This window comes from Penicillium bovifimosum (assembly GCF_028826915.1).
Source record: "Penicillium bovifimosum strain IBT 22155 chromosome Unknown utg000006l_segment0_segment0, whole genome shotgun sequence".
Classification (NCBI taxonomy): domain Eukaryota; kingdom Fungi; phylum Ascomycota; class Eurotiomycetes; order Eurotiales; family Aspergillaceae; genus Penicillium; species Penicillium bovifimosum.
Window position 1 is genome coordinate 532122 of NW_026622715.1, and position 18104 is coordinate 550225.

Sequence of the window (18104 nt, forward strand, 5' to 3'; positions counted from 1 at the left end):
TTCGCGCTGCTGGGTCTCCTATGCTGCATGATTTACTCGTCGCCCTCGCGGGATTATGTCTGCCAATGACCGCGCCGCGTACATGAGTGTTCCACGACCCCGCGCCGTCTCCAATCGCGTCGATTCCGAAACTCGCGGACCATCGCCGCTCCATGTTGAAAACAAGGAGCCTTTGCGCCACAGCACGTCGAGCCAAAATTACAGAACATCCCGGGACCAGAAGAGCATGTCTGAGAAGCGATCAGAACGGACGGTGATCACAACGCGGGAAAAAGCAGCGCGAAGGAACCCTATCAACCCTGTCAAGGAGTCCGTCAGCGCGGCCAATAGAGGCGATTGGGACAAATCTCGGCCTCAAAGAGCCGCTCAAGTCGATGCCTCAAGTTCAAATACACGAAGTAGGGAGAAGGAGTCGGCGGTTGGTGAGTGATCCTTGCGTTGCAGCTTGTCCTGGAATCCGCAATGCAATTGCTGACCCTAATCATTACGTCTACAGCACCATGGAATCCTCAGGCGTCATTGATTCCTCACTCTACAGCTCCACTTGCATGTCGCGTATCAGTCCCCCCTCTAGCCTCGACAGCTCCGCAGTCCCTCCATCCTCGGCCGCTTCGAGAGCTCTCACCCGATGCCCAGGAAGCAGCGATCTTGGAGGATTTGTTGTTCGTATTCATGGGATTCGAAGGCCAATATGTTCACTATGCTAGTTCGTACGATCCATCAATCGAAAAGGACCGCCTCACGGGACCAGCCTTCCAGATTGCCCCGGGCCTGGACCCGACTTTGCGTGATCTCACCCAGTCCATGCTGAAGATGGCGACACATTACAGTGCTATGGAAGCCTTTGTGGAGATCCAAAGCCGCGCTGAATGTGGCGCTGTCAGTCATTCGCTATGCGCATCGATTCGAAAGCTCCTCAAAGACTACCTGATCCTTATCGCTCAGCTGGAAGCCCAGCTGCTGAACAATCCTACATTCACCTTGCACCTTCTTCACCTCCACACGATGCCCACAAGTCAATGCTTGGCTCAGTTATATTCTATGGGCCAGGAATTGTTGCTCAAGAATGGTCTTCTTGACGAGGAACTCGAAGAGTCAATTGACGACTTTGATGAGGATGTTGACAACATCCTCGAACAACTCAAAGAAGGAGGAGACTTGGTACCCGGTGCTCTGTCGCGCAAGAAAATGTGCAAGGGAGGCAATATTCTTGGACTCTTAACAGGACGTTTAGCTTCATTCTCAGGAGATCCGACTACTAAGACCCTACTTCAGTCCTTGCTACGTGATGCCAGTCGGCCGTACATGGCTATGTTGAACGAATGGTTACATCATGGCGGTATCAGGGATCCTCACGCGGAGTTCCTGGTGAAAGAACAAAAATGGATTAAACGCGAGAAGCTCGAGGAGGACTACACCGATGAATATTGGGAGAAGCGTTACACGATTCGCGAAAACGAGGTTCCGCCCCAGCTGAAGAGCGTTCAAGACAAAGTTCTCCTTGCTGGGAAGTATCTCAACGTGGTGCGTGAGTGTGGTGGTGTCGACGTGAGCAAAGAGGTCAAAGATGTCCCTCAAACGCTTGACGATCCGCGCTTCCTGGACAATGTAAATTCCGCTTACACCTACGCCAATGCTTCGTTGTTGAATCTCCTTGTCACAAAGAATAACCTTACGACCCGCTTCCGCTCCCTTAAACATTACTTCTTTCTGGACCGCTCCGATTTCTTCTCCTATTTCCTCGAGCTTGGTGCGTCGGAACTGCGAAAACCAGCCCGTGCCGTCAACGAGGGCAAACTCCAATCACTCCTGGATATTGTTCTTCGACAACCGGGGAGTGTTGCCGCCTTGGACCCGTTTAAGGAAGACGTGAAGGTGCGGATGAACAAGATCGGCCTCACTAAATGGTTGATGCAAGTTGTAAATGTCTCCGGAGTGAACCAAGAGGGCGCAGAAGCAGAGAAGCAACAAGCCTCCGCTTCCCATTCGACCGATGAGGACAAAGACATTCTGGGATTCGATGCGCTCGAACTTGACTATTCGGTCCCGTTCCCTCTATCTCTGGTGATCAGCCGCAAGACCGTTCTGCGGTACCAACTTATCTTCCGTCATCTTCTATCCCTGCGCCATCTTGAGACACTGCTGGTCACGTCCTGGGCAGATCAGAATAAAAACCTCAGCTGGCGGCATAAGTCATCTGACCGCCGCCTGGAGATATGGAAACGCCGGGCGTGGAATCTGCGTGCGAAGATGCTGGTGTTCGTTCAACAACTTCTATACTTTTGCACAGCGGAAGTCATCGAACCGAATTGGGTGGGTCTGATGGATCGTGTTAATAGCGTTAATGCGGATGCCTCGGAGGTTGAGGAAAACGATATGAAGCAGGTCAACCGGACGGTTGATGAGCTGATGCAGGATCATGTGGATTTCTTGGACACATGTCTCAAAGAGTGTATGCTGACACAAGCTAAACTGTTGAAGGTATGTTTTCCCATGTTGGATGTTCGTACAATCCATGCTGAGTGTTGCACTGTGTAGATTCATTCGAAATTGATGACTTGCTGCACAATGTTCGCCTCTTGGACTGCGGCATCGCTTTCAAGAGCGTTGGTCTCAGCCGATCCCGACCTGGCTGGTGGTAAAATACCCGGTGCCGAGGCTAGAGGATACGACCCAACCCGCATTGCGAAGCTTGAAGACACATTGAAACGATATGAGGACCATTTCTCTCGCCACCTTCGGATCTTGATGGATAGGTCAGTGTCAATTTCGGACGAGTATGGTACTTGGTCGTGAGTTCTAACACTATGATTTAGCTTAAACTACTTCGCCGCAACCGAGAGCGTTGTTCTTCTGAAGCTTGCACACTCGTTGACTTCCATCAGCCGAGAGGAGAGCAAGGAGGATTGAAAAACCTGCAACCTCTTGCTTTTCTTCTTTTACCTCTTGATATCATTATCAAATCAATCGATCCGCCCTGGCTACAGGGACAAGAAGCGAGGCGCAGCATACGACTGATGTTTGCTAGCTGCCATTCGATACTTGGTGACCACGGGACAAATTGAGCTTCGAATTACAGATCGCCTCACACCGAAGCGCCGAGTTTTTCACTCAGCCCCTTGGACACCACACACTAACAGACTGTCCATACGCGGGCCATATCGTGCTCCGTCGATCCTCATCCCGGAGGCCATGGAAATTCGCAACACCAACAATGCTTGGTGATTAGGCCCATGTACCGAGCCATACCCGGCCCCCGGCTTAACGATGATATGAGTAGCATAGCGAAATGAAACTTGGGCATTACTATCTACAAGTTCGAATCTCGACCTGTGTCCTCTACTCAAACCCAAACCCAAGGTAGACGTAGTCGTGCAAATTCTTCGCACATGGAGTACCCATCTCTTCGATAATAAAGGTTTTATGTATGTAAAATTACTGAACCTTCGAGATCTAAGCATTTCTTCCCATTCGCTATCAAGGATGGTGGCACCCAGTCTTTGTGCAGTCTCGGTTGTGTACCGGATGGAGCAGTTTCATCCCTGAAGAAAGTCAGGACCCACAATTGAGTAACTACAGTAAGGTAGCACATGTGGATATTAGATTCCCTTCGAGCAGCCACTTGTGAGTGCTGCGAGTGCAAATGCGATGGTTTGGCGAACTTATGTCCGAATGCCCTTAAGTAGTCGGTCTGTTTGCGCTAGTGGGCCATGATGTTACGGTCCTACGGAGGACAAAGAGGGGCAATCCATGAAAGAAAATGCCAAGGAAGGAGGAAAAAAGACGCAGCCGATTAATTCCCGCCCTTTGGGACCAGGGATCGCTCCAATTTGGAGCATAGATCTTTGGACAGAATTATGGGTCTGGGGGGCAACTGAAGATTCAAGATTGAACCCCTTTGATTGTTGATGTCCCTAGAGAAGTCCTACCCGCGAAATGAACCATGGCGCTGGGTTTTTGAGCCAACGGCGGAGCCGGACGGGTAACTCAACCCCCCTGTCGAAATCCCGACAGTCTGGATCCTCGCATATTGCATGTTTGTAGTATATGCTCTCTCACTTCTCTCTTTGTCTCAGACCCAGTACAACCTCGAAACTTCTTGACGGCTTGTGAACTCAAAACTGGGCCGGGGCCACGTCTCCGTTTAGAGAACTCGGCGCGGGTCGCATAATTAGAATGAAATTGACTTGCCTGGATGATCAGCACATTATGATTATCATGTGAAAAAGGAACACTGTCCATGACTCTATGTTGTCCGCGATTGTATCTGTAGCTGTATTAGATCCTCGAATCCCCGAACTTGATAATCATAGGTATTTGTTGGCACATCGTGTGGAACCGTTGTTCGGAGGATTTCCCGGGGGATAAAAAGGTAGTAGTCTTCAGCTGAATTGAGAATACGGAGAGATTACAACCTGGTCATTCCTCGGTGGGCTCGAACACGGGAGTGGATACTGGCGACGATGCTTTATTCGCATAACAAAGTCGCGAAAGGCAATTAGATATCCACACTCACACGGAAATGACGCTCGGGGTGGATATATTGTCCGCTGACCAGCTCTTAGCCCACCAAGTGTCATGAAATAGAGCAAAGCCCACACGACACCAAGCGGACGAAACATCATTCCACAAAAGCCAAAGAAAGAACATCAAGTTATCGGCTCGAGGGCACTTCTATCAGATATGTGTGCCTGGGGGTGGGGGGACACGCCCGGGAGCAAGGTGAAAATCCCTGTAGCAAATCTCCATAGTACCCGCCCACTTGCTCTCGGGCCAACAGAGTCAGCACGAGAAAACCCCTAGACAAGCGGTGAGGGCGATAGTGAAGGAAGGGGGGCAATGATCGAATGTAACACCCAACATCAAACCCACCGAAGGCCCGAGGGAATGGATGCCCTAGCGAGAATGTTGCTGATCCTGTCTGTCGGACCCCACTAGTACTCGAGATGAGGGGCTGTTGGTGTCGTCTAGTCGTGAAACCGGCTAAACAAGCCACTTGGATCCCACAGTACTGCATGTACATTGGCCGAGAACACGGCGCTACTCCGGGGCGTTGGTAATTCGTTGGAAGTCTGTCATGGACTAGTTAGGCAGTTGGTTAAGGTCCACTTGTTGGGGGCCTTCTTATTCATTTGTTCCGTTTCCTCATCCAAATGACAGCGGGAACCGAGGATGATCCCTTACCACACCTCTGGAATCGGTTGGAATCGGCCATGCGGGCTGGTTCTCGAGTCGTGCATACGAAATGCTTGGTGTGAAGTCCAAGCCCAGGGGAACGTTGTTTTCCTCGAATTGCTTGATCATGGTACTCAACTCTCATGATTATCTTTTGGTTATGGTTTCTTGAGTGGCCAAGCAGTGGCAATGCTGTGGTCTCAGCATCACGGCGAACCGCTGCCATTTCGTCCATTTTTGCGCCGTTGGTTTTCTTCTATTTGCCAGTGCTTGTCACTTGATCTACCGCTTGAACACGGTTGACAGATCGCAGAAAAGGGAACGTTGCTGGATAGCGCTGATAGAGCCGGATTCGATTTTATGTAGACTTGCGCTGTAATCGCCGATGACCGACGGTCCGACAGTAACTCCTATCGTCTCGAGAAGGGTTTTCCAGTGGTCCAGGAACCCCGGTCAGATGAAGTGACTTGCCCAGATTTGTACTCGGTCCACACCGTCGGGCGCTCTTGGACCCTCGTAGGAAATAGGTACTATGCGAGACGACGTACACTGCATTAGTTAACGGCACCGCCACCTAGTGTTAAGGTTCAGTAGCTTGGCTTTAAGCACTGAACCGAGTCGAGGGTATTCTGATGCTTACCTAGTAGTATGGTGTCAATCGTCATGGCTTTGATCGTGAACCACTCTCTGGTTATCCGACCCACCCACCCGTCTTTTCCCTCCACGCTCCCACAGTAGGAATAACTAAGAGCCTTCTATGAAAGGCGTCAGATACTAGCTGCAGTAATTTCATTGTCAAGGATCTGAGGCAGGGGTTTGGAACTGGCCCCAAAGGACGACAACTTCGGAAGGGGACTTGGTGTCCGCATTGATCGGATTTGGTTAAAACCCACGCAGGCCCCATCTGTGTTGTTGTTTGTGAAGCAACCCGTGTTTTCACAGCGCTCCCTGCATCTGGTTCGATCTCTGAAAGAGGAAATTCGATGAAACCGTGTGGCCCTCCCCCCGGTCGTACATTTTGATTCGCAGTTCGCACCTTGTATAATTGGCAGCCCCTCCATACAGCCCTCATTCAGGCGCTTAAGGGTGAATGATTCCCGGCCGAGCCGCTTTCCTGGAGTGCCGCCGACGTCCCTAAGCGGCACCCGATCGCTTCTATGAAACCCTCAGCGCATCAATTTTCACCCCTTTCTCAGGTATTGATTTGATACACTTCATTGTATCCAAAGGATTCGGACCCCCACCTTGGTTGGGCAAGAGGGGATACCTACAGCCTGACTTTCCTTTTCGTCCAGAACACACTCAAGCCAGGGTGATAATGGCGTAAGCGATTTTTCTCCTTCGTTTTGTCCGGGTCAATGGAATCTGACGTCTGTCTTAACGCCCAGGAGCCCAGATTCGCAGACGATAGAACTAGACCGTGACTATCTTGATACTGTCACAGTCGAGGGCCGCGAATATCAGAAGTATTCGATCGACCATCGTACATACTTTGGACCAGTCGATGAGGTAAGAAGCGAGCGATTTCGTCGTCTCCCCACTCACAGCCCAAGCAGGAAGAAGCACAAAGACTCGAGGATCAGCAACAAGTGTTCCAAAAGATTTTTGACAATCGCCTGATCTTCCCACCAATCCGGCGACTGCGACGGGTTTTGGACTGCGGCCATGGGTCCGCGTCGTGGGCCGTGGATGTCGCGGAGGAGAATCCTGATTGCGAAGTGAGGTGTCCCTTTGCTTTTGTTGGAGTATATACTAATATTCCGTTATGCCCAGGTCATCGGTGTGGACATTGCCCCTCACATGAATCCAGACGATGTGCCAGACAACCTATGGCTCCAGGTAAGTCAATTTGCTTCGAGTCTCACGAGGAAAAGCGTGGTATATGCGACGCGAAGCCAGGACCTTCGTCTTAGGCCCAAGCGGTGTGCTTCAAATTCTCCTTGCCTCTGTGTGTCGACCGTGGACCACAGTTCAGTGCAAGCCTGCCACCTCCCCAAAAACAGTCGCTAACATGATGAAACTCAGGTCGATGATTTGAACCGCCGTTTCACCTTCCCTGCAAACCATTTCGATCTTGTCCACTCCAGACTCCTTGCGACCGGCATTAATCGATCCCGATGGCCATCTTATCTTCATGACATAGTCAGGTGCGAGCCCCACGAAATACCTCAACTTTCAGAAGCAGGCTTCAAATTCAATGTTGAAAACTAATGTCAGCGGTTGCAAAGGGTCTTGAAACCAGGAGGTTGGGTCCAAATGGTAGAAATATACTATAATGTGCAATCTGACAATGGCTCGATCACCGATGAACATGCCCTGAGAAGATGGAGCACACAATACCTGCGTTCTCTGGAAGACAAAAAAGATCTTCGGGTTGGGACAAAGCTGAGAACCATCCTAACAGAGGCAGGGCTGGTCGAGGTGGACGCCAAGATGATCCCTCTTCCTCTATCTGCGTGGTCGACTGGTTAGTGCATTCCGGCCCAAGAAAAACAAGCAAGCCTAACTGTCTCAATTCAGATCCACGTATGCAAGAGATCGGTCGTCACAACCGTGGAAACATACACCAACTGCTCCGATCACTGGCGTTATATCCATTGACTCAACGTCTGCATATGTCAGCAGCGGCTTTCGATTCTTTGATAAACGAAGCGCAACAAGAAGCAGCAGATCCCAGATTGAAGGCATACTTTCCATTGTAGGTATCGTATTCCAACAAATCCGAGAGACAAGATCTGACAGAGCAGGTACGTGTGCATAGGCCGAAAGCCGTAAGGCGTTGACCGAGGCGAGTCAACGATTACGAAGGGGTTAGTGGGAGCAATGCTTTGCCAAACAAAACCCCTGACACAACCAGTCGGATTCTCGAAGGTATGCCGGATGCATTTCAGATCCAGCATATTGCGCAGCTTTGTTGCTTCACTCTTCGATTACACTTGCATAGCCATATTGCGTTAGCGGGACAATGGTTAGTCAACTGAATTTGTGTTTGTCACACCATCTTGTGTTCCGAACGATGAGTCTGAGTACCGATAACGGTCAACGAAGGCCAAAGTGTGTGTACCGAAGTACAGTGAGAGAGAGGTTTGAAGACCCCGCGGTGTGTTTGCGACAGAGAGCTGCATGGTCGCACAGAGAATTGGCGGCTTCAGGCAATGGCAACGAGGGAATCCTTGTAAATGCTCTAAATTTGTCGTCAAGTACTCCACAAAGGCGAAAATGCTTCAAGACTTGGTTGTAAAGTGTCCCGACTCCCCTCCACTGCGTTGGCTTCTGGTCGCCGCCGAGCTCACTTGAGAAGTGAGCATTCGAGGAAATGGAAGGACACTAATTGGCGACGATTGATAAAAGAGCCTTGGACCAACGAAAAGAGGTTGTGAAGGGGTGTCTGCGTGGATGCTAAGCCGTTGGAATCGTGCACAGTTCCCGATCCCGGTAGCGTTGATGTTGGCGTTGGCGATGACCCGATCCGACCTTACCCCTTGAAGAAGGATTACTCGGTCTAAACAAGCCTCGACTACCTGGAGCTCGGGAGATTCATCGGCCCAGGAGTAATGACAGGCGATCATTGATATTGGCCCGCAGGTGAATATGGACAATTGACATGGAGAGACGATGAAGAAACAGAGTGAGGGGACTCTGGTCACCGACGTGACGGGAAAGGGCCAGGGAACCACCGAGCTCGAGAAACCACATGATCTCCACGCCAATTTACATGCGGGCACCTCTGTCTACGCTTCAAATGTCGAGTGTTCGTTTGACGACCACATCATGTCGACAATACCTTTAGCGGCTTCAAAACTTCACCCTTTCGATCCTTCAAAGCGAACTATTGATTGTTGATGATCTGCAGAGGCAGAACTCTGTCAAATAGCGAGGGCCATCGCGCTTCAACGAGCAGTCACGGCATCGTGTTTCATTAGCCCCTTGGGCAGCAAGAGCCTCAACAACCATTTGTTCACCGATGTCCAAGTTGCCCCTGTAATGCCCCCTGGACAAGAGAGAAGCTATTCCGCCGAGGACTCCAGCGCTATCCATATTTCATGGCGAAGCTCTTGAACTGCATGGACTACATATTGACAGCTTCATAGATGCATTGAGATGCGGTCTTGGAGCGATAATCAGCGATTAATTGGGCACAGACCATACCCGAGAATCGTGTCCATCGCGCTCGAATGGTGAGATGGGTCTACTCCAAAGGCTCTCAGTCTTCGAACTACATATGGTGGAAGAAAAACAGGTTTGATACCTGTCCCAAATTAGCACTCTCCTTAACGATCATTGGTTAAAAGTAAAACACTACTCCATAGGCAGTGCCGCAGTGTAGAGCCAGTTAGAAGAAAATAATGCGCATTTTTGCTTGACGCTGATCTAGATGTGTTAATGCCTGAATGTTAAGGCATAAGTACTGCCCAATCGGGGAAAGCGGGGAGAAAAAAGTTGGCGCGGATTTTCATTTGAGCTCCGGAGCAATCGCCATTCCCTTTTCCTTGCGATCAAGTCACCACCAGCAAGATGCCTTCAACACACAACAAAGAGAAGTCCTGGGACACGCCGGACATTGACAAATGGAAGGTTAGTGACTTAAATGCAGCGTTCCTCTTTTAATGCGAGTTAAAATCGTTACTGACGAATCCTCGCAACAGATCGAAGAATTCAAACCCGAACATAATACCGCGGGCAGTTTCGCCGAGGAGTCGTCGTTCATGACCCTCTTCCCTAAATACCGTGAACAATACTTGAAAGAAGCATGGCCGGTCATCACACGAGCACTGGAGAAGCAGGGCATCGCCTGTACACTGGATTTGGTGGAGGGCAGCATGACAGTGAAGACGACGCGGAAGACTTGGGATCCAGCAGCGATTATCAAAGCTCGAGACCTGATCAAGTTGCTCGCACGAAGTGTGCCAGTGACACAGGCGCTGAAGATCCTCGAGGACGGAGTGGCATGTGACGTGATCAAAATTCGCAATCAGGTGCGAAACAAAGAGCGCTTCGTGAAACGCCGACAGCGCATTCTCGGCCCGAACGGTACAACTCTTAAAGCACTCGAGCTGCTCACCAGCACATACATCCTGGTGCAGGGTAACACGGTGGCCGTGATGGGTCCGTTCAAGGGACTGAAGGAAGTGCGCCGAATCATCGACGACTGCATGGCGAACATCCACCCAATTTACCACATCAAGGAGTTGATGATCAAGCGCGAGCTCGCCAAGGACCCGACGCTGGCGGAAGAGTCCTGGGACCGGTTCTTGCCCAATTTCAAGAAGCGCACGCTGTCTAAGCGCCGTGTGCCGTTCAAGGTCACCGACAAGGAGAAGAAGGTGTACACGCCGTTCCCGCCCGCGCCCGAGAAGAGCAAGGTCGACCTGCAGATCGAGTCTGGAGAGTACTTCTTGTCGAAGGAGGCCAAGGAGCGTGTTCACAAGGAGGAGGTCATCGAGCGCCAGCGCCTGAAGCGCGAGGAGAAGATGCGCGAGCGCGAAAAGGACTTTGTTGCCCCCGAGGAAGCCGTTCCCGCCGATCTAGAAGACAAGAAGAAGAAAAAGGAGAAGAAGGAAAAGAAAGAGAAGAGCGAGAAGAAGGAGAAGAGCAAGCGCAAGCGCGACGCCGAGGCAGATGTCGATGCCGACGAGACCGCCGAGCGCAAGGAGAAGAAAAAGAAGAAGAAGAGCAAGTCTACAGAGGCTTCCTCCGATGCGGAATGAACTGCTCTTTGATTGTGATATCGGTATCTAGTATCGGATTTGGCGCTTATGGCAGTGCATTAGGTCTGGCGTTTGAATATCTTGTCTCCTGGTTATTCGTTGCAACGTTGCAACTCATGTACGCACCAAGGAAATGTGTACATCTACAAAATACTCTGTTCAGTATCAAGGTATCTTTACCTTGACCGTGATTTTTTTCAAGAAGAATCAAATCGGTTTTTTCTCTCCTTTGTTCAAATTCAAGGCACGGCGACGCAAGACCCCAGGATCAACCAGTATCAGCAATGTAGGGCCCAGTAACCTCCTACCCCTAATAGTGCACATGCCCTCTTTCAGTGAACCGAAACTTGGTCTGAATTGGGTATGAGCACTGTCTTGAACGTGCTTCATTCTGGGCCTCCTCCGTCGTAGACTACATCTTCGTCAGATTCTGAAGATGATGGTTTAGGGCTGGAGGCCAAGTAAAAGTGGGTCTGAGGCCGGCTGTTGGGATACAGTCGAACCTTGTGTGCGGGCAATTTGTAGGGATATAGCCTTGCCAGTTGGCTGGGGGCTTGCCAGTTGGCGAAAGGCTTGCCAGTTGGCGGTAAGCTCGCCAAGCACGCGTCTGGAACCCGGCACCCACGCCAGGGTATTGAGAATAGGGTAGACGTAGCTAGGTTCTCCCTCTTATGAACCAACTGCTCTCCATGTATTCGATTCTTGGCAGGAATTGGCGCACGGAGGGCGCTTCCTCGGCTCCGCTGAAGCTGCATGTACCGACTACCTGTCGATAATCCATCGCCACATGAACTTATCTTTCTGTTGGCGTTTCTACCCTTTTCTTGTTCTTATTCTTCGCATACTCGCACTTAGAAGCCAACCAGCAGGATTATATCCCACTATTACCTCTCGCTTAAAGTTCTAGAAGATTTTGATAACTTTTTCTATTCGGTAAATGATAAATCGTCTTTCGATTCGCCATTATTGGTTGTGTTTTGCGGCTCGATGTCTTGCATTACAGAGCGTGCTTTTTGAAAGGAAGTGACAGCCAAACTGCCGACCATTTCTATCGAACCTCATGGGATGAGGTTTGTCAAATTGCTTCCGGCCTTGCTGGCCATTTGGAGTGCGTGGCCCTAGACCAGATTGTGAGGGGGCTCAGCTGTATTGCCGGGACTGCTGAAGTTTTCCGACTAGACTCGCGAGGCGTATACGAGTGTTGTCCCTTACCAGAAATCTCGGTCAATTCAAGACAGCAGCCGCATTCTTTGAGGCATAGGCCGACAATACCAAGGTCAAGTGGGACAACGAAACAACTACACGCATGATGCAAAGTGGTCAAATCTGCGCTGGAAGGATAACGCAGTATTGCAATAATTACCTAGGGGCGTGAAGTAGGTATACAACTCGTACCTGGGTAAGTGGGTGAATTTCTAATGCGGAAATCATATGATGGGTGGGTTGTTCCTTCCCACTGGGGTAGGTACGTGCCTTCTTGAACAGGAAACCACCAACCTATATAATCCCCTTTCCGCAACTTTTCCTTCTTTTTCTTTCTTCTTTTTTCAACTCCCCATCTTCCTTCTATTCCATCCCTCACTCCACCTTGGAACCATCCATCAACCATCCATCAACCATCCATCAACCTTCCATCAACCTTCCATCAACCTTCCATCAAGCCGAAGGATTCTTTTACCGACTTCTTGGCAGAGTTCATGCAGTAGGTTGGCTGAAGAGGCCGGAACCTTCCATCGACCTTCCATTATATATCAAGGCTTCCATCAACCTTCCGCCTTTCATCATGCCTTTCATAATTGGTCAGTTCCATCCATCCATCCATCAATCTCCCACCTTCCATGGAGTCTTCCACCAAGTCCTATGCAACATCAACTTGGTTACCAACTACCAACGCATGCGCTGGAATAAACAATGGGATCACCCCAAAGGAGGCACCCCAAAAGGATTGTTGCCGGGTGAGGGGGTTGTGACTGGGCCAGGATGCGGGTCGAACGGGATTGACCTGGCTGTGACAGGGCCAGAAGGCGTGTATGGAGCGAAGGGGTTGGTAGTGGGTGTGGTTGTGATGGGACCACGGGGATTAGAGATAGGGTTGACAGGTGCGGATTGGCCAGACTCAGGATAGGAGAGGCTGTTGGTGTCCAGCAGCTGGCCAAGGGCGGGTCTTCGGGCGATTCCAACATCAAGCACGTCACGAATGGTTTGCAAGGCTGGCTTCCACCGTCTCCGAAAGCAGGCAGAAACCGACAAGGAGCTCGAGCTCTTTTCTACCACACTCCACGAGATCGACCACCTTATGGACATAAAGGACTCTTCATCAAGGGAATCCGAACTTGATGAGATCCTTCGCACTCTCCCCCGATCATACCACGACCCCGCGAAGGTGTTCTCAAAGAAGCGATCGGATGAGCTTCCTCCTTTTAGACCTGGTGTGGACCATGACATTGTCCTCGAAGCAGAGGCGCAGCCTGGATACTGTCCCCTGCACAAGCTTTCACTCGAAGAGCTAAAGGCAGCAAAGCAGTACATCCTAGACAACCTCGAGAAAGGATTCATCGCCCCAAGCTCAGCCCCGAACGCATCTCCTATTCTTATGGCGAAGAAGCCCGGGGGTGGCCTACAATTCTGCGTGGACTTCAGGAAGCTAAACACAATCACAAAAAAGGACTGCTACCCATTAACCGGCCCTTACAGTTTTACCAAAATTACAGACCCTCTACCACGGAGTACCTTGTTCGGTGGGCCGGTCGTGGACCCATTGACGACCAATGGCTACCGCTTGAGAATTTAGAGGGATGCGAGGAGTTGATTGCGGAGTTTGAGGCCGCTTTTGCACAAGCCTGGCAACGACCCTAACTGACAAAAAAAAAAAAGGGGAAGATGAGTTTCTTGCGAAGGCCCCTTACTCCCCGAGACAATATCAGTTTTATGGCAATGTTTTCATTATAAGTCATATTTCACGCCTTTCGTGTTCTACGGCAAGTTCTATGTTATATTGTTCATTGTTCATTGTTCATGGCTCACTTGGGCGTTTGTGACCGGTTTGTCTGTCTTATGATCTTTCCGCCTGTGTTTCGTTGCGCTTCTGCGTGGCGCCTTTTTCGTCGAGGACGACGACTTATGTCGGGGGGGACCTGTCACCCGCCTAGTCAGGTGCCTAGTCAGGTGACCTTCCCAGATGTTTTAGTAAAGCAGAGATAGTCAGAATGAGAAGCATTCTTCCCCTTCAAGGTTTTCCTGTTGACAGATCTAGGCAATCCCTCTGTGTAGAGTCTGTGTAGCATGGGAGGTCAAGAAATTGAGACTTGAGAGCTGTACCTACACATCGGCCTTTTATCACGCTCCTCGATAACTACACTGTCGCATTCGTATCCTTGGAAGACATTATTATTGACGAACTTTGGCAATGGACGTACCAGTAGGACAGCCATGGCTGTGGGAGGCAGTTCAATGGAATTTCCCAGACGGGATCTCTCATCTTGCACAGCGAAGGAAAGAACATGGGCCTTTTGATCATCATCGCACGTGCACAGACGTTGAATAACGACGCAAAACTGGTGGCCTGAGGAATGAGGTGTCATGTCCCACAAAAGAGAGTTTCACGAAGCGGCAAAAAGCCACGGCGCAGCCAAATGCGGAAGCTGGGAACCCTCGAGGGCTTTGATAGGAGGAGAAGTTGCAGAGGCACAGTCAAGCACTGAATTGGCTTGACTAGACCCAACACGATGCTAGTATGCTACGCGGAGGCCTGAAATAGCCTGGTCAAATCCCACTTTATCCGGGGGCTACCAAATTAATTTGTTTCCTTTTTCTTTCCTTATTTCTTTTCTTTTCCTCTTCTCGCTTCATCTCTCCTATGATTATTCCTGTTCCCTGTCATGGCTCAGGAGCAGAAAATGGATTCCGGTCACTCCACCGTGGAGGTGGACCGAGCTGACCTTCCCCAGGACAAGATCGACCAGCCGATTGCACCAGATCAATTCGACGAGAGATACCGCACCACCAAGATGGAAATCTGGGCTTATTATGCGTGCGTGGATCGCTGATATACCACATCTGGAGACTAAACGCCACAATTCTAGCTATTATATCGGAAATAATGGCCTGTCGCTATTCAGTGGGTCTACAATATTTCCGACATCCGCAGCTAGAAGCAGGGGCTAATATTCTCCAGACTTCGCGCCAACTGCTTTCCAAAATCTACTTTATCAAGCAGCGCCCCCTGATGGCCTGCTCACCTTTATAGGCAGACCACGCACCATCAACAGCATTGTCCTCCTCTCAAATGGAATATCCTTCGCGATTCAAGTTGTGGTTTTTCTGCTGATTGGCAGTTTCGCCGATTTCGGCTCCTGGCGACCCAATATCTTGATCGGACTATCAATCGTTGCATACGCCGTTGGATTTGGCTGGTTGGGCGTGCACACCTCGGACAAATGGCATGTCGCAGTCGGTCTGTACATGGTCGGTTTGATCGCCTACCAGACGACACTTACATTTTGGACCGCCGCGTTTCCGGGCTTGGCTCGTAATACCCTCGAGCTGAAGGAGAAAGCCGACGCATATGTGGCAGGGACGATCACACGTGATGAATATAACTATGCCGACACCATGATGCGCAGCAAACTGGCAAATGTAGCCTTTTATGTCCAGTCTGTTGCGGAGATATTCATTCTGGCAATTATTGTGGGCATTATGTTTGGATTGAATGTCAATGCAAGCGAGAGCAATAACAACTGGGGGTTGAGCGTACTGATCGCTTTCGTCTCCGGTGTGTGGTTGCTTGTTTCGATTCCATGGTTTATTCTCGAGAAACGTCGTCCCGGCCAAGACTCTGGGAAACGGTCTGTATTTGTTGCTGGTCTGTGGCAGCTATGGGATGCTCTACAGCAGATCTGGCACTTGAAGCAGAGTTTACTCTATTTAATTGGTCAGTACTTTATCAAAGCTTTCGATTTTGCCATTTAAGTCTAACATATAGTCCCGGCTAAAGGTTATTTCCTACTTGGAGACTCCCTCAACACCACTGTGACTGTGATTGGGACTTTACAGAATCAGATCGTTGCTTATAATACGCTAGAGCTGACTTACCTACTTATCGTTGGTATTGCCGCACAGGTAAGCTCTGATTTCCGATCAGCCTCGCCTATAGCTGACGGGTTCCTTTCAGGCGGTTGGAATCTATGCATTCTGGGAAATTCAACAGCGCTTCAGGCTCGGAACCAAAACCATGTTCAACGCCATTGCCATTGGGATCATCTTGCTTGATGGCTGGGGTATGATCGGTATCTGGACCGATAAATTTGGCTTCCACAATTCATGGGAAGTTTGGGTATGTCGATCCCAGCCTCACTCACAGCCACTAGTATCTAATCAAATTCCTACCAAAAGGTCTACCAAGCCTTCTACGGTCTTTTCATCTGCCCCTGGTACAGCTACTCTCAGATCATGATCTCTGAAGTCACACCCCGCGGCCATGAATTCCTCTTCTTCAGTCTCTTCAGCATCATCGGCAAGACTTCGTCTTTCATTGGCCCTATAGTGTCAAGTGCGATAATCGACGCGACTCCATCAGGAAATGCCTCGACGCCATTCTACTTCTTATTTGCGTTGAGCCTTGTCAGCTTTTTGATCTTGTTCTTTGGCTTTGACTTGAAGAAGAGCCAGGAAGAGCAGGAAAGGTTCCTGGTCGACAAGCTGCGTCGATGGAAGGCCAGTGATCTGTCATCAGAAGATGACAGGAGCTCGGCAACGGTTTGAACCGTCGTATTCGGAGGTAACATTGACTGTTCAATGATTGTAGATATTTTATGTGTATATAACGAGGTTCATTGGTCTCTGCAATGCAATTCTTGGGTATCATTCAAATTAGGCCTATCGTATACATTACCTCAGGTACCTCAGCCGTCCCCCTTCAAGGAAGTACCCAGCCATCGATCTGGATTGAAACGTCTGTGTCCCTCCTGCCTTACAGACTACATGCTAATACTTGGCGATTGACAGTCATATCTCCTAAGACGACAACCTCTATCAAATTCTGGTCTGTGTCCCTTCGGCCAGGTTACAAACTACATGCTAACACTTCGCGATGCACAGTCATATCTCCCAAGACAACAACCTCTTAGATCTCCTGGTCTGTGTCCCTTCTGCCTTAAGACTACATGCTAACATTTGACGACTGACAGTCATATCTCCTAAGACAACAACCTCTGCGATCTCCCAGTTTGTGTCCCTCCAGCCAGGTTCCAGACTTGATGCTCACACTTGGCGATTACTGGAATTGAGACCGCTATTGTCGGCTTCTAATTTGGTAGCTACCAGGAGCTTCAAGGAGTCATGGTCAAAAGCGGATGGCTGCTGGTTCATGGATAGAGTCGATCGGAATGAGATGGAGCATTGTTTGAGGGCTGAGCAATGGGTCTGAGAGTCACATCTATCGAGAAATTGAAACTGTGCTACTATTCAATATGATTCTAATCCACTATACTGAAATATATGGTAAATGGCATACTGTATGGGAGTTGCAGAGTGACTGAAGCCTGTGCGCTGACGGTAGTATATAAAGTGCAGAATTACCAATTTTGGGCCTTCTGACCTCGAGTTGTACCTCCTCAGCGTTCTATGACACGATTACGATTCCATTGCATGCTCTCGAGACGGTATAGATTGGATGAGTTAGACATTCCCGCTGCTCTTGAGTCGAGAATCCGTTATCACCAGATGGTGAAGGTGCCGCGGTAGAGAACCTGGTTGCAACTTGCCAGTTGGCACTGCGCCTTGCAACTGTATTGGGATGATATTTCTGAATCGGGCCCGTTGGCAAATTTTGTTCTCTGCAATGCAAGCCTCAAGCCCTGGAGCTCCTGCTTCCTTCCGTTACTTAGGTTGTGGTCATTTAGTCATTCTTATATATTGCCTCCCTTCTTGAAAGAGTTGTTTTGTTTTTATGTCCACGGTGGAGGAAGTCACGTGTGGATTGAGCCTGTCTACAGTCTCGCATTATCCTTGGGCAGGAGTTTCACTGCCCGGACATTTGTAGGCATATAGGCTGGCCAATTGGTGGGAGGCTTGCCAGTTGGTAGGAAGCTTGTCAGCTGGCCGAGGACTTGCCAGTTGGCGGGAGGATACTGACACCTCAACAGACGACTTTTGTTCATATCTTATTTCCATAAAATGGTACTACTGTACACATGTCCTGTTTACAATAACTAGGAGACTGTC

General features: G+C 49.8%; 5 protein-coding genes across 5 annotated transcripts; 4 read left to right on the forward strand and 1 right to left on the reverse strand.

The window, feature by feature from the left end:
* Positions 1–55: 55 nt before the first annotated feature.
* Positions 56–2910, forward strand: N7515_007835 (gamma-tubulin-complex subunit SPC97; the record flags this gene model as incomplete). Its single annotated transcript, XM_056668579.1, has 4 exons — positions 56–422; positions 497–2481; positions 2539–2756; positions 2817–2910. The coding sequence occupies 4 exons, from the start codon at positions 56–58 to the stop codon at positions 2908–2910; spliced, it is 2664 nt and encodes an 887-aa protein (XP_056518409.1).
* Positions 2911–6471: 3561 nt separating this feature from the next.
* On the forward strand, positions 6472–7950 carry N7515_007836 (class I SAM-dependent methyltransferase; the record flags this gene model as incomplete). The annotated part of the gene is made up of 7 exons (XM_056668580.1): positions 6472–6684; positions 6723–6893; positions 6949–7014; positions 7201–7322; positions 7404–7642; positions 7696–7873; positions 7923–7950. Coding segments are annotated over 7 exons (1017 nt in total), but the record flags the coding sequence as incomplete, so codon positions are not given.
* A 1740-nt stretch (positions 7951–9690) lies between these two features.
* N7515_007837 (KRR1 small subunit processome component) lies at positions 9691–10883 on the forward strand (the record flags this gene model as incomplete). Its single annotated transcript, XM_056668581.1, has 2 exons — positions 9691–9750; positions 9822–10883. 2 exons carry the CDS (start codon positions 9691–9693, stop codon positions 10881–10883), a joined length of 1122 nt encoding a protein of 373 aa, XP_056518411.1.
* A 1917-nt stretch (positions 10884–12800) lies between these two features.
* Positions 12801–13187, reverse strand: N7515_007838 (uncharacterized protein; the record flags this gene model as incomplete). The annotated part of the gene is made up of 1 exon (XM_056668582.1): positions 12801–13187. The coding sequence occupies one exon, from the start codon at positions 13185–13187 to the stop codon at positions 12801–12803; it is 387 nt and encodes a 128-aa protein (XP_056518412.1).
* A 1574-nt stretch (positions 13188–14761) lies between these two features.
* N7515_007839 (putative autophagy protein (Atg22)) lies at positions 14762–16643 on the forward strand (the record flags this gene model as incomplete). The annotated part of the gene is made up of 6 exons (XM_056668583.1): positions 14762–14913; positions 14966–15000; positions 15058–15813; positions 15865–16001; positions 16054–16215; positions 16275–16643. 6 exons carry the CDS (start codon positions 14762–14764, stop codon positions 16641–16643), a joined length of 1611 nt encoding a protein of 536 aa, XP_056518413.1.
* Positions 16644–18104: the final 1461 nt, after the last annotated feature.